At 41.6% G+C, this 16,786-nt stretch overlaps 1 protein-coding gene across 1 annotated transcript in view; it reads left to right on the top strand.

The window, feature by feature from the left end:
• The first annotated feature begins 1,453 nt into the window (after positions 1-1,453).
• The window catches only part of arhgef2b (rho/rac guanine nucleotide exchange factor (GEF) 2b), a 27,642-nt gene continuing 12,309 nt past the window's right edge, over positions 1,454-16,786 (top strand). The window contains exons 1-2 of the mRNA XM_030781386.1: positions 1,454-1,526; positions 13,248-13,410. Coding sequence (XP_030637246.1) covers positions 1,461-1,526; positions 13,248-13,410 — 229 coding nt within the window. The 5' untranslated portion in view covers positions 1,454-1,460. The remainder of the gene's footprint in view (positions 1,527-13,247; positions 13,411-16,786) is intronic.

Here is a 16,786-nt window from a genome sequence, read left to right as displayed (position 1 = left end):
GTGTGTGTGTGTTTGCGTGCCACGTGTGTGTTCTTATATGTGGTTAATGGGAGGTTTCTGACAAATATAATTACCACAGTCTTCTGAAGTGGGCTTTGAAGAGGGGAAAGACTCAGAGTTAGTATGAGAAACTGCACCCCCAGAACAAAATGTCTTCTTCATAAGTCTAATGGACTGTTAAGCTATATTTATCTGAGGGAATGAGGGAGACGAACAAAAAAGCGAAAAAATCAGCGACAGAAAGAGAAGACAGTGTTTGGAATGTAGTGTGTGTATTACACATGTAAATAAATAGGACAGTAAATATTTGTTGGTTAAGGTCACTTGCTTTGTAAAGCGTGTTTTTACGGGTAAATGTTATACAGTGTTTCTGAGACAGAAAGGAGTCAATCGTTGTGTGTTCCAAGGCTGCATTTTTCAGAAACCAAGAGCCAAATCAGTAGTCTATCAAAATAAGCAAGAGCTATAGAGAGAGGGGGAGAGAGAGAGAGAGAGAGAGGAGGGGGGGGGGTGAAAGCACAAAGAAGTTAAAGATTCTGCATATATACTGAATAAATGGAAGACAGAGTTCAGATGATTGTTTGAGATATTTAATTACACATTTGTTGATCTCAGTGTGTAAATACAGTCCTATGTGGCCCTATAATGCATTTTGGCTGCCTGGCAGCCGCAAAGCTGGGCGTTCACCTCTGGCTCTCTAAATATAGACAATGCTATGCCTGCTTTGTCCCATTCCTTACTTCCACACATATTTGCCAGATTCTCTTTAACTTGTTTATTCTTTTTTCTCTCCTCTCTCCTCCACTGTGTCAGTATGCTACTTTCTTCATGTTCCCCCTCCGTAAAAGTTTTGATCTCAGTCAGCAATACAGTTAATTTTTGGATTCATTTGATTAAATACAGCGTGAGCATTTACACATAAATAATTTCATTTCTGAAACGAGATAACCTAAACCAATAAGCTACGTGTCTTCACCGATTCGTGTATTGCGAACTGATGCTTTGGCTACCGACTTTGTGACACGCAACTACAGAAACAACGTCGCTTCTGGGGCGTGGTTATGAAAACTAAATTATCGTCTTCCAGTGTGAGTGGTCTAAATTTCGCCAGTAGGTTGGGTTATGTGAGCAACGCTGCACTCTTATTGGATAAAAGTATGAAAGAGTTAGTGTTGCGTTATAATACCTCCCTTGTGGGTGCGGCTTGAGATCAAGCAGCGCTCAACCTACCTTTCCTGCCTAGGAAAGTATATCGTAATATGTAACGGCAGCTACACAGATACACTCAGGAAAAAAGTTGATAGAGTTAATTTCATGTATTATTATTTGTTATTACCATCTATGTTGGATACTTTGGTTTGTTTGGATGCCATAGAGAGAATCCAGAAGAGTTCCAGCGGCTGCATACTCCTTTAACGTATTTAAAATCGGGGCACAATTCTTTTGATCCAATCTTCAGCATGTCCCGTGTCACGGACCCGTTACCAAAAACGCGACAAGAAAGGATGAAAGAAATAAATTTGCGGGTGAGTGGTAAACAGAAGTGTGGGTGAAATGGGCTATTTTAGATGTTGTAATATTTTAGATATTGTAAATAAATATTGTTAATATATATTCATACAGAACAAACGCCTGGTTTTACAATTTGAATCATATGGCAAAATTATTTTCTTTAGGCTGTATGCTAGGTTAGTGGTTGATGCGTTTTGTGCTCGATCGTGTGAAAGTAAAGAGGTTGGTGAAGCCCACAACGTTAGGACTGAATGGAATTTCCCTCTGTTTTAGCGGTGTTCCTTTACGGTGTGAAGAATCAGTGGTCTTGCTATTTCTGTAATTATATGTCACAAAATTTCCTATGTGTATATTTTTAAAATGAAAGCCATTTCTACAGCATTCTCCTTTTTCTACGATTGGCAAGTTGTGCGAGAGGGAAACTTGTGAATTGTCGACACATGGTATTTCCATAGAGCTGAGCGGTTGAACAGCGTGGCCAATAGAAAAGGCTGCTTATTGTGTCTCACTGTAGAAACGGCCTCATAAACCCGGACACGTTGTCTAGGCAGGAGATTTGAAAGGGATCCCCTATAAAAGGGTAAGCTGCTTCCAGGACTTTAGAAAATCGTTGATAATGTAGTCTTATCAGAAAAACGTATATTGACGCCCTTTATTCGAGTTGCTTTGACTTTAACTGGTTTTAAGCTCTCTCTCTCTCTCTCTCTCTCTCTCTCTCTCTCCCTCTCTCTCTCTCCCACCTCCTTCACTCGCCCGTGTTGAACTCACTATCAGAAGAAGGCTATCTGTTAGGACTTTGTTTTTGTGCGTGACTGGTTTAACAAGGAAGCGCGTTAACTTTTAGACCGTCATAATATAATACAACTCTGAATCACCACAACCACATTTATTGTTTCCTTATAGACCTGAAGGGATGTCTGATTAATCCCGTATATTTTAAAACGTGTGAATGGGCGCTTGACAACAATTGAGTTTGCACTGTGGCACCATTGCAGACTTGCGTATTTTGAATGAAGCCGTAGGGCATTAGGTGTACAGATGGAACGGTCCCTGATAGTCGCTATGGAAACCAAGATAGCTGTGTAGTGGTTGGTTTGGTATTACCGATGCATTTCAATTATTTCCTTACACCTCCACCGATTGTTTGACAGGCAAACAGAGTATGTACCTACAATGAAATAGAGCGTTCTAGCAAGCAAATATAAAGAGAAAGAATGGAGAGGGGAGGAAGGAGTGACAGAAGACACAAATGAAATTGAGGGAGTGGTGGAGTAAAATGGAAAGAAAAGTAGTTTGCCAGAGTGTGGAATGATAGTTGAGAAGATAATGATGGATGGAAGACAGTGCAAGGCTCTCTCTCTTTCTCTCTTTGTGTGTGTTTTCATGTTTTGGGTGTGAGTGTGTTTATGACTACACAGTGTGTCAGGGATCAAACAGAAGAAAATTGTGGGTAAGGATGGGCTGGGAGCAGGCTGATTCAGTTTGGTTAGATAGTTCAGTTCATTCTGGATATATCACATTCACACAGAACTGAATATACAGAGTACAGACTGACATGCATCCTTGCATATCAAAGCCAACTCTAAATGTAGTGTAAACATTGATGTCATGTCTTTTATTTATGTCATGTCTGAAGCATTTCAAATACACACAAATACTGTGTCACTAATAACATTACATGGTATTCTCCACTATCCTTTTTCCTTTGAACCAAAGAGGTATTTCAGTCTCCAAAAATCTATCAGAAAAATCCACTGGGTTACAACACTCTTTCACAAGCACCATCCATATACAGTGAAACCCTCCTGGCATTGTACCCAATCATTTTCAGACAAGATAGCAACATAACCGCCCCCATCTCCCGGGGTAAGTTAAGTCTACAGACTTGTTATATTGTTCCTTAGGGCAAAGAGCAGAATCAGGCCCTCCACAGAGAGAGAAGAAACTGAAAGGGAATTGTGCCCTGTGCCCTAGGCTAAGACATGAGACTACAGAGACAGAGATACAGATTTAACAGAGAACAACACTAACAGGACTCTCATTCTATTTCTGTTGATGACCCAGCACCATTATCTCTGTTAGCCTGTACTGTTGACTCTGGTTCATATCTGAGTGTATCTGAGTGCAGCTTCACACTATACTCAATGCCACTGTCTAGTGTCATCCATAGTCTAACCATAGACTGCCCAGTGCTGCATAACGGTGAGCTGTAATAGCTCTGGTGGGGGTACCATGTCTCCGTATGTTGCTGTGTCTTTGAGATGCCAGGATGTAAATAGTATAACACGTTGGCTGTGATTACTGGATATGCTCCTTCGGCTTTCGGTTTCAAATCTTTTTTTAAAATATCTTTTTCTTTTTTTTTTTCTCGATTATGACACTCTGGGGATTTTGTTTTGGGTGTGATTTTGAACCTCTACCTTTGTGTAGGAGGTCGAGTATCAGTCTCATTCAGATCTTGTCTGTCGATGTCTGCGATGAGTCACTTGACTCTTTCTCGAAATGGAGACAAGCATTTTAGAAGAAGGGGTTTGTCACCGTTGTCTTTGTGCTGTGTGTGTTTTACTCATTGTGTGTGTGTGTGTGTGTCTGTGTGTCTGTGTGTGTGTGTGTTTAATCAGACTTTTGTGTTATCATTATATGCTTGGATGAGTGGAAACTCTGGGAACAATAGTCTGAAGTCTGGTGCAACCGTTTGGGTGACCATTGAAGTGTGCTTTACAGCCATGTCTGGCCACACAGTCGGTCAGATGGGCAAAAGGCCACCGACCTTAAAGACGCAGTCGAAATTGACCTTCTAATTATTCTGCCTTTAAAACCTCAGGAAAGTAACAACGTCACAGTTCACGTTCACACAATCTATTCAGAAAAGCTCTCACTCTAACAACAGCCCCTAAACTCTTATACAGTGATATCAGGGACTTCCCGAATAACCTCAGGCTGACCTCTGTCTGAAAATGTGATTTCTGAGCTCTTGACACATGTGTTGTGTCAGGTAGAAAGATCGTGAAGGATAACAAATGGCCCGCAGCTGTCATTTAGCCGTAGTCTTTCCCACGCCATTGACACGCGCCTCTGTTCGCGCTGTGTGTCTGCCCGAATCAGGCATAACCATAGAAGCAGATCTTTTGTGTTTGAGGGTTTTGTGCCAGTCAAAGAGAGGAGTGTTAGTATTTTCACATCTAGGAAAGGCTTTTGAGGTTCCTGTGTGTTATGTTATCGACGCGTCTTTATTTATCTGAGGTTTGAAAAATCATCTGTTTTAGCATCATTATCTCTCCCAGCCCACTTAACGACTGATGCCCACTGTACCGTCTGTCTTTGGAGACCGTCTTTGCTCGGCTTGCTTGGGTACCCGCCTGGGTCTAATTTAACATTTTCTCAGTTTGCGAAATATCTTTGAGTGTATCAGTTTGGTACATGACCCAGGAGTACTGCTGTCCTTTATTATACACACTCTCTCAACCTGGTGCTAAAGAACATGGTCAGGTTTGAGTGACATGTAGCAAAGTGAGGGATGTTTAAGATCTACCATTTTTGGTTTTGCAGCCATATGAAATGGTCTCCTGTGCTCTGTGTGTCGTGCCCCCCCCCTTCTGTCTCTCTCTCTCTCTCTCTCTCTCTCTCTCTCTCTCTCACACACACACGCACAGAGCAGTTCTTTGAAAAGTCGTAATTCGAGTAGGAAAGGAAAGGTGTGGTGATGAGGTTGACCAGGGCTCATGTTACAGTCTCGGGCAGAGGAGAGTAGGAGCAGACAGAACCCATTCTGGCAGAAAAAAAGAGCTTGAAAGAACAGATGCTAAACAAAAAAAAAGTGGCCTGGTCTTGATCTTTCACAGCAGGACATGAAAGACGCAGAGAGAAGGTTAAAGTCCAGCAAAACTTGGAGTCACACCACCGCACCAACATCAGCCCTATAAACAAATTAGTGTGTGCCAGACACACATGCAAGCTTACTCTTTCCCTGATGTCAGAGAGAGAGAGAGAAAGAGAGAAAGCACCTGTGCAAACAGCCATGCCGTTAAAACGATTTGTTTGCCGTTATCAGTGATAGACAACGTCAAAGTGCCCAACAGCTGAATAGACTATGGAGGTGGAATGTGGAGAAATCACAGAGCAGCAAAGAAAAGGCCACAAAAAAAAACCCCTCAAAAAAGACAAGTTATGGGAGAGGAGAAAAAGTCTCAGAAAATGAACTACCAAACTTTTATGCTTATGTTTAATTAAAACAGACAGCGGTCAGTTATTAAGGTATATATTTTTGGTTCAGATGTGTTAGTGAATTGGTCCAAGTAATGTTTCAGTGTTCCGTGAACTTCTTGCAAGGTCACTTGTGGGATTTTTGAAGAACGATATCTTCGTAGTTTTTCATGGTTCAGTGAGTCTCGTTTGGCTTTGACTATGAATCAGCCAGAGCGTATTGACTTAAAAAAAGAATCAGAGGAAGTGACCTCACTCAAATGCTGGTTGCTCTTACTGAACCTTTTCTGATCTGCTCAGTTCCTTCTCTAGGTTCCCTTGGTTACCCACATGTTATTACTGTTGTCAAGTTTTGCATCATGCTATACTGCTAATGTTTGTTCCTGAATTCTTGTTGACTGTCAGCTAAGGGGGAGTTTAATAATCTGGCAGATGGGCACTCAAAAATGAAAAAAAAAAAAACCCACTTTGAAATTCGTAGAGGCAGTACAAAATGTCTGTGCCTGGCTTTGCTACTGCATTTTTGAGGGAAGCCGGTTTGCTGTTCTGGTTTCACCGTTTGCTCCAGATGGCCGTTTCAATTAAGGGAACATGTAATTTTAGATGCTAGCTGTAGTCCAGTCTGTAAAAAAAAAAAAAGAAAAAAAAAAGGAAATTAGGTTCCTGTAATCTCACTTACAGAAACCTAATTTTGTGATCGTTCAGACATGCTAAACTCAGCTGTGCTTAGGATGTAACAGTTAAGCGACTGCACTGAGACATGAAGGAGTCAGAGGTTTGCATGCTTCCACGTGTGTGTGTTTGATTTGACCTCCCTCTGTGTGGCATCTCTTGCTTTCCCTCTTTGGCTTTATTAATTAGCGACTGCCCCGGTTTCTGGGGACTGACTCCAACCCGTGCGAGCCTGCTCTGTGAGGGAGTTAATGAGAACCTCTTTGCAAGTCAGAGACCCATTACTGCCAGTGGGCCCATTTCACATCCAGGTCAGGGTTACAGCACAACTGCACCCTGGACGCCATCTGTCTCCGCCTGCACACCCTCTGGAACATTCACGTTAAAGTGCTTGTAAATACACACATGAGCACACAAATACTATGGACCCCCCCCCCCCCCAAAAAAAAACAACAACGTCCAGACGCCTAAACAGAAAATGCAAACACATGCTCATATGCACACTCACATTCATATGTGTTACCTCTTCAACTGTCCACGTATTATATTGCCCCGTCCCAGTTTTTTTTTCTCGTTCTTCTTTTTCCTACTGAGGATTATCTTGCTTTGTTAGTGTGTGGTACCTCTCTCTGTTGCTAAGCATTTCTCCACAATGTACATTCACCTATAAAAGGTCAGTGGGCAGATGAGGGAGGGGGGAGTAGTTTAATGTGTTTTCCCACACCAATCTAAGTCTTTTCTATGCATGGGATGAGAATGTAACCATACATTGTACTGGAGCGCTTTGCTCTCGCCCACAGCTCCCAGCCCCCTCCTTTTTCTTTGTGTAATCTCGCTTTTTGTTGGTCCATCAATACCCTCTAAAATCAAGTTACCTGCTGGTCTCTCTCTCTTTTGTCTGGTGTTGTCTTTCTTTCTTTTGTCTCTTCAGTCTGTTTCTCTCTGGGGCTTTTTCCTTTTTCTCTTTGGCTTTATCTCTCCAGTTCTCTACCTCTACCTCCCAAAGCCTATAAACATACCTTCTAAGACTCACTCTTTCTCACTAAGACATTCTCTCTCTCTCTCTCTCTGTTGTTGCAGCCTTATCAAAGTTTATCTTGTTAGTTAGGTAATCAGCTCTTGATGTCAAAGCACCTCCTTATATCAGCCCAAGGCAAAAAGTGAAGTCAACACTCCCAGCTCTTTTGCCAGAAAAGCCCTTTTGTTCCCCACAAACTATGACCTCATGTGGACTTGTCCTTCCGTGAGGCCGCCTCATTTACTCCCAAGATGCAATGGTAGAAAGATGGGGCTTACCAGTATCTGGCCTAATCATGGTCACTGCGCTTGCCTTTGTATTATATGAAACAAACAAAAAAGAATTAAGCACGGCAAGTGATCTTCATAATTACAGTCGTGGCCTTTGAGACTTTTCCCCAGTAGTTCATGGTGAATTTCAAAAATGTGAACTCAGTTGGGATGAACCAGTGTTTTTTAGATGTTAACATTTGGATATCCGGTTAGTGCAGTTTGTGTTATTATAGTTAATGGTAGTTTTGGATTAAAAGCGCAAACAACAACAGCAACAACAAAAACAAACATCTGAAGTATGGAGAAGCTCCCATACAGTGGTTACACAATGACCCTACATGCTGAAAAGGGTGAAATCCTCCTTTAAATGTCCACCACAGGTACTGCATTGTGGGTCATTAGGGGAAGGGATGAGTGGCATTAGCATTAATTACGTTAGGTGAACAGTCAGGTGATTCTACTGCAGACCCGGATGCATGTGCTCCCTGGTGTGCCTGACAGATCAGACGAGACAGAGGGGGGGGGGGGGGGGGGGGGGGTAGAGGGAGAGGTAGAGAGTATGTGAAGAGTAACACAAAGATGGAGTTAAATTTATTGTAACCTTCTTTTCAGCAGCCATATTGCCAGTCATGTAGAGAGCACTCCACCAGTGGGAACTGTTGAACAGTAATGTAAAACCACATTGTCTCGATACGTCTCTTTATTTTTGTGGGACACACTTGGTGTCAAAACTCAGTGTGTGACCTTTTCTGTTGTCAGTTTATCAGTGGCAGGCGCAGTGTACAGTAGTGGGTGTAAAGTTGAGACTCCATCACTGTGTCTGTAAATTGAAAGTGATTCAATACAGAGCAGTACGTACATCTTTCCTGGAGAAATTTACGTCTAAAATTCAATCGTACGCCAAGGACAGACAGAGTCAGGTGGTTTACTGTAAACGCTGAATGCCGTTCATTCAGACATCAGGCAGGGTCTTCAGTCACTTTCACTAATTACACTTTTTTTTCTCATTTCCTTTTTTGACCCTGGTGACGTATTGAAACACATAACTTATAGGTTTTTTATGATATGGTGTATGTTGCTGTTGTTGCTGTTATCATTAGGGGTCTTATACTGAGGTTAATTGAACACTAATTCGGGCCTAGATAAGAGCCTGCCGATTCCACTTCACTGAACAGAGTAAATATACATGACTCATATGCCTGTGTGTTCTCATAGAATTTTATTGATGCACAACAGGCACCAGACGCACCCAGAGTTAATCTAATGCACTCAACCAAAATTAAAGCCAGTGGGGCATGTCTGGGTGAGTGATTAACCCCGAGTTAATAAGTTATTGTGGAGAAAATGTTACTACTAATTCCTTAACACTTCTGCACCTCTTAATGTTCTTTCCAATAAACAATAGAGGAAACATCCATACATTTCTAGGAATACATAGGTCATAGATGTTTTGTGCAATAACCTTTCGTCTCTTTCTGTAATCTTTCTACTCCACCTTCCTTCACATTTCCATGGTAATGCCTGGTCCCGCCTCCTCTGATCTGGAAGAGGAAGTTAGTTTGGAGCAACTCGTATAGAAAAGATAAACAACATTTTGACCTTTAAGTTAAAATAACCAAAAACTCAAAATATAGGAAGAACATTGAATTAATATGTATGCATGTCCTTCATTAGTTCAGTGTGTATTTTAAATACCACTGGGATGTAACTATATGTAATATAATGTGTTTAAAAATTGCTTGTGATAATTCATTACAGACCATTTCTAGCTGAGTAACAGAACTGTTCAGTCTCAGCTGGATGGATTCTGCGTCTGCAAAATGAAATCAACCCCATCCTCAAAACAACAGCTGATATTAATGTGCAAGGGAAGTAAAACTGCCAAAGCTCTGTTTGCCCTAATATAGCAAACCCACATCTCAGTTTCAACATGAAGCCGTCATTTTGCTCAACTCCTGACAAACTGAGTCCGCCGTCACACCACGTTCTCACTAAAACCATTTTACAACAGTCATTTCTTGTGAAACATTAACCTCAGTAAATCTTGGACTCTGGCTATATTGTATTATTGTCATTACCCTATTGCAAATCAGACCAGGAAGTACACCCGATATCCTATTCGCCTACTTTACTGGCAACTGTTGGTGTTTATCCTGAAATGAAAATCATTTTATGACATCTACAGCAGTCATGTTCTATGTTGGGCTGCTTGATAAGGGCAAAATACGATTATCTTGTGATTGATGTTCCTACTGTGGTATGATTTAACAAACTTAACAGAGAACGGGCACAAGGAATGCTGCCCACTGCTCTTGTGTCTGCTGTATATGTTCACTACCGGTGTGTTGGATGGGTTAAATGCAGAGGACAAATTCATTGCTCAATGTTCACAGTGTGCCTGTGCGCCATCACAGAGATTTACATTTTTTTTTTTACATTTTAACATTATTAAAAGCATATATTCACTAGGCTTGTAGATCACAGTAATGAATTTCCCCTCGAAGACTTTAAAAACCTTTCTTGGAGACTGCATTAAAAAGGTATTTCTTGCAGTTTCTGGATTCTTCTCATTAAGGGTTACACTTGTAAATGCATGTGTGATAGATGTTTGCTTGATTGGACATTTTGGGATATATTGCTGGTTTACATAGCCGTTATGTCGTTGGCATCATTTTTGACATATTAGAATCATTTGATGAGTTGCCTCATGCCGATGCCAAAACCAGTTTTTACAGCAAAGCTAAAATTATGCCATACCACTGATGTATTGCCCATCTTTGGCATGAATTCATAATTCCTAAATGCCATGTTTTCTTAAGCAACGCTCATTTTTCTGACTGAATTCTCTCATTTTCAGCCATCTGTGAAACCACTCGAGCTGTGACCACATTAACCAATACAGTCAAAAGGTTGCTCCCATTGGTTAGCTTCTGCCGTGCAGGCAAATATTACATAGCCCTTAAAGCATGTCTCTTCAACAAGTGGATGCCTCTTTTAACCTTGATCGCATTTTAAAATGAATAAATAAATAGTTTCAAGTTACAGCCTTTGTGATTATGCGTGGGTTCCAAAGGCCGTTTCAGTAGGTTCAAATCACATAAATTCAAACACTGAGGTTAATAAATGAAGCTGATAAATCATTCGGCCTCAGCCCTGGTTTATAACATATCAACATATCGATCCTGCTCCTGTCGTAAGACTTAATTCATTGACATTCTTATCTCTTACATCTGTGTACGGCTGTACTGAAAGTCCTAATATGCAGTGAGAGGCAGCCTTATGCTGATTAGAGCCTGTAATGAACTAACCATTCTGAGTACTGTTTAGACTTGCGTGTTTTTAACGCAAAATGACGACATTTGGCCCGCCTCAGTGTGATGGGTGTATGATTATATGGTTTTGGTTTGGTCAACTACAAAGGGAGCCAGCTTTTGTTTAACAAATAAGTCAGCGACAGACTTTTTTTTGTGTGTTGAGTGTTTGCCATTTGGATTAGCTGAGAGCCAGTCGAGCACAAAGGTCTGAAACGGTGAAAGTTCATTTTCTTTTTTTTATATTATTGTCAAACTGGGAAAAAGGTCAGTGTGGCATGTTTCGAGGCCATGGCAAAAACCAAATTGTATAGACCATAACCAAGTCCAACGTAGCAAGTCCAACGTCCTCTAAAACCCTCGCATACAAAAATCACGACTTCCTTCCACACGACCTAACTCCTTTCTCGTTAAAAAGCCATTATGTCGCATTTAGTTGACATTTGCTGCTGGTGCTGAGTTCTGGATTGCATTCTTTTTCTTCATTCGAATGTATATCACTTAAACTCTCTCCTTTCTTTCTTTGTTTCTTTCTTTGTTTACTTTCCTCACTTCCTCTATAGCCCATACATGTTACCTTGGTTACAGTTCTAACGTAGTCCATTAAACTTGTATAGAGGGATGAAAGGATCTAAAACTGAGTGTGTGTGTGTGTGTGTGTGTGTGTGCGTGAGAGTGTGAGTGCGTGCATGGGTGATTATGTGTGTGTAAGACAGGGCTTGGCTGTTAATGAACCAAAAAAACTTGAGATTCGTTTATAATAAAACACATTAACAAGCAATTTTCCATTGGGTTACTGAGAGTGTAAGTATGGTTCAGTGAATTGCCCTTTTTCTCAGCTGGAGACTGTGGATTAAATCCTCACTTTTAAAGAGATGGTGCCTTGTGCTTTCAAAAGGAATCTCATACATAGGCTTAGTGTAATTAGCATTAGTGGTATTTGTTTTCATTGAAGAGATGTCCTTTGAACTTCCCCCAATGAGTTGTTTGTTTGTTTGGTTAATGGAAGATGGATTGCTTGCCTATAGGTATACTGCTTATCCTCGTCTTACAGCGAGTGATGTTAACTTTCGAGTGATTGAAGAATTTAACCAATCACTTCATCACATTTTCATTGTTGGTGGGTCCTTCAAGGCTAGATGCAATTAAAACCTCTTTCTAACTCTGATTTCAGTACATTTTAGACATTTGAGCATTCCTAGTGAAATTAAATTTGTATCACTTAGCTATAATGAGTCACTAAAGGCTGTTTTATTACTTAAGGATAAAAGGTATCATCTGAACCATGTGACTCCTGATGAATTTTGTTATCATGAAGTGGTTACTGTGGAGAGGAAGCAGTGAGGCATTTCCTTTGGTCTGTGTGATGTATGATGGGAAGGTCGACTTTGTAAGTAGAACAAGCCTTGCTGAGGTGCTGATAACTTCCTTTAGCTAGCACCCAACAGCTTGTTTTAGAACGGCCTGACTGGGTCAAAGAGCACAGTATCAGATAAGACAGGCCCCATGCCAAGAACAGCTGGATATCTCAGAGAGAGATGCCTGAGAGAGCCCAAACCTGGCCTTAGACCCACTCTAAACCACTCCTCACCACCTTATGTCTGTGTTTTACAGAGACTTTGCATTCACAGAGATGCATCTTGTTCTCAACACCATCATTCTTTTTTGTGTGTCCAATTCTTTTTTTTTCACAATTTTGTTTTACTTCTTTTATATTGTTTATATCAGTGAAATTGATATTTTAGATTGAAACTTATTGGTTTGGCCCTGTCGACTGACCCTGCATTTCATTTCAGCTCTTAAAGTCCATTCCTATTGCTTTTATTCCATTCCTTTCAACAATGAATCTTTCACCACCGGAGCTGTAATACATGGTCTCAGACCGTTTAGTAGACTGTAGTAGAGCAGACTGAGGTTTTATAGATTAATATGAGTCGTCCCAGCATGACTCGAATCAGTATGAGAAAAAACGATGATTTTGATATAGGACTCTCTATAGCTTTATGGATTGTCTCAAATTGTTGATTGAAATGATTTTATTGTTTATTAATTGTGTGGATTAGTGCGCAGTCCTCTGTAAGATAGTGGAAAACGTGCAGGGGAAAAGAGCTTTTTACTGTAGGAATGATATTTACTGCTGATGTGACACTTTCTTTTATGATGCTGAGTGTGGTATTCTTTCTTTTTGTCCTCTTTTTTTCCTCTCCTCTGAATCTGACCTTGTGTGTGTTCTTTCTCTCTCATCTCTCTTCCGCACAGAACAAAGAGAAGGAGCGTATGAAGGAGAGGGAGAAGGAGGCCCGCGAGAGGGAGGCACGCTATAGCAACGGCCACCTTTTCACCTCCCTCACGGTGTCTGCTACCACCCTCTGCTCCGCCTGCAACAAGAGCATCACTGCCAAGGAGGCACTCAGCTGTCCCAGTAAGTAACACTGATCTGAGATCAGTCTTAAGCCTCTGTACCAAACACAGCACATAACTGCTCAAATCCTGAGGTGGTAGCCCTTACAATAAATTTAATGTGCTGCCATCCCGAGACACAGTGCATTATGCTGAGATTTGTCTTGTGTCATGTGATGTATTTTGCTATCTTTTTTCCTTGTCTAAGCGCATTATCAGACAGAGTCAGTAAGTCAAAGCTATCAGGTCTCTTTGTCGTCTGTTTTATTAGATTTCCCATACTTTGATAAGCTGTTTTTGCAATTCTTGCGGTGCAAAGTAGCAAACTAATATGATTACATCAGGCTGTGGAACGCTGATGAGCTTCATAGATTTAAAGTGGTGGGCTTCTCTTAACTCACATACAAGGACTAGGGGAATTTACAATACATATGGGAAATGAGGGGGGGGGCAGCGAGTGCTACTGCAATTTATCATCATCGAGCCCTATCAGCAAAGCAGCTCATGCTCTCAGAGGAAGTGCTCTACCAGCGTTTTTCTGCAACGGAGGGGGGGTGGGGTGGGGTGGGGGGGGGGTGCGGGTGGGAAGAAGCAGCAAACCTCGCTGGGTTAGAGCTGTGTTAGGGGAAATGAGAAAGGGGGCGAGAAGGAGGGAATCAGCAGAGAAGTAAAAGTAGAGAGAGAGAGAGAGAGAGAGAAGCAGGGGAGAAGACAAGAGAGATCCCCCCCCCCCCGCATCCACTGTGTAAAACCCTTCTCCCTTCCTCCTCCTCCCCCTACCCTTTAGAAAATCAATCGGCTTCTGACTTTCAGCACCACCCCCACACCACTCCCCCCAAGCCTCCTGCACAGGCCAGACAATAGTGTCAGTGTGTGGGTAGAACGGATCAGACGGACTGCCTCCCTCTTCACCCAGCCAGTAGAACAGCTGGGGGCAGGAGAGAGAGAGAGAGAGAGAGAGAGAACAGGGGCAAACAAATAACAGTCCCAGTGAAATATTAGAGAGAGAGGGAGAGAGGGTGAGTGGAGAGAGTGGAAAGGGTGATAGTTAATCAGGAGATGTATATGATAATGATGATAACAGTTTAGACTCGTCCTTGTCACTCTCCTCGGCTCAGCAGTCCTTCTGTTCGCTTCGACCTAGTGTTTCATCTCACACAACACCTCCACAGCCCACAGCATGGAACAATTCAAATAATTATACAGTAAGAGAGAGAGAGAGAGAGACAGAGGTAGAGAGAGGGAGAGCAATAAGCAAAAGAGCGAGGTGTGAGATGAATAGAATCAAGAAGAACAAATTTCCAGCGTTAATCGCAAAACACGTGATCTCAGCAGAGCTGGACATATTCAAGTGGGATGTACATGCTCATTAACACCTGGAACATACATGCTTGATAAGCACTATTGTTCTAATCAGATGGGCTCTCATTGACTCGCCCTCTAGTTTTCAATGACCTTGTCAACTTGACATTCACAGTTTTGAAATCTAAGGAAGAGAGAAGAGGAGAAAAAAAAACGAAAGCAAAAGAAGAGCCTTTGGCATAGCTGTAATTGCCCATGTGTGATGCCAGGGGGGGGGGGGGAGGGGGCGAATGTGTGTTTTTGTGATGGGGCGAGATTTGAATGGGTTCAGAAATTGCAGTGGGAACACTTTACAGGAACAGCTGTAGCTCAAAGCAAGGGTTGTGGGGGTGGGGGTATCGATTCGGGAACCAGGGGGTATAATTAAATTTGGAAAGAGGTATTGGACCATAGGGAGGGATGAATACATTATCATTGCTGATAAGACTGGAGGTGGGAGAGGGTATGGGGTGGCTGGGATTGAAACGTTACGGAAGGATGGGGTAGGAAAATCAAATAAAAGGAAAGCTGAGAGACATTTGTCTTTCCCAGACACTGTTTAAACTCGCTGTCCTACACAGAGCTTAGTTACACGCTTAATAGCCAGAGGAGTGAACAAGACTGAAGCAATTTTCTTCCGTTTTTTGAGTGTTTCCACACGCAGATGCATTCATAAGGATTAAATTTAAAAAAAAAAAAAAAAAAAAGGATTTATTTATCCCCTTTGTGTACATCAGATGTTCCATAGGTCTGTTGGACATAAGGCGAGCAAATGGGGGGGTTTTCTGACCATTGGGCAGATGATAATTGAGTATAAGATCCTAAAAAGCTCTCTGTGCACACAGGCCATTAATGCTGGGATTATGGAGCGGCCTATGATGAAGTCTACTGTCTTGGTGTGGCATGTGGGTCTTTTGTTTTCAGTATCCTTGAAGCCTTCCCCCTCTGTCTTGGACACAGCTGCTGCCCTAGCTTCCCTTGTCCCAGTGTCTCCCCCCCTCCTTAACACTAATCTGGAATTAGTGCATCTGGGGATAGAGACACGAGTGTGAGAGATTAACAGGCAGTCTGTCACACAGACTTCCTCTCTCTCTCATTCCCCCTGTCATTTCTGTCTCTCCCTATCTTGGATGAACACACACACACACACATACACACACGCACACATACGTTTTGGTGCCAAGCTTCATGCCTCATGCTGGTGCTGCAAGATCAAGAATAAAAAGTAAATTTTGCCATTATTTGTAGACTTCTCAGTCAAATCCTGCTGCCTACGTTTACAGAACAAAAGAAACAAAGCTGAGAATATATATATATGTATATATATATATGTATATATGTATATATATATATATATATATATACACACACACACACATATATATATTTCTCTTTTTTTTCCCTTTTTCTTAGGGCACCATTAGTTAATTGCTGTTTTTGTCTCCTCCTGAACCAAAACAATCATTTAAAAAAATCATTAGCATCTGTGTTTTGTTTTTTTTCTTTTTTGATCCAACACAGATGATAAAATGGCTGTAATAGGAAAGATAAACAAAACTTTACTACTTTGGCTTATGATTCGACTTCTCACAGCGCAGTAGCGGGACAGCCTTGAGTCTGGCAGCTCCAGGGTCGTACGACTCGCCGAGCTCTCAATGTCAACATCCGTCATTGGTTACCGTGCCTACAGAGCACTTAGCGGAGACTTATCTGATTTGACATGCTAATAAGCGCTGTTTGACTATACAGGCGTAGCAATGAAACTAGCCAATTAATAGCAGCTTAAACATACTTATACAGCCCTAATATATACATATCTGAATATAGAGCCATGTTCAGTGTTTTCAGGGTTTTTATAATTGAATGGCTGCATACAATAGCGATGGTATTTATTGATTTATGTGTGTATTGACGTTTCATTGTGAGGTCAAAGGGGATTTAAATGAGGAGTGATGTTTTGACTGCTCCCCAGGCTACACATAAAACATCACATTCTTGACTGAGACAAAACACATGTAGATCAGTAAGTGGGAGACTGCATTGGAGAGATACTAGAA

The sequence above is a fragment of the Chanos chanos genome, chromosome 8 (genome assembly GCF_902362185.1).
Source record: "Chanos chanos chromosome 8, fChaCha1.1, whole genome shotgun sequence".
Taxonomy (NCBI): domain Eukaryota; kingdom Metazoa; phylum Chordata; class Actinopteri; order Gonorynchiformes; family Chanidae; genus Chanos; species Chanos chanos.
This window is presented reverse-complemented; position numbering and strand designations above follow the sequence as displayed.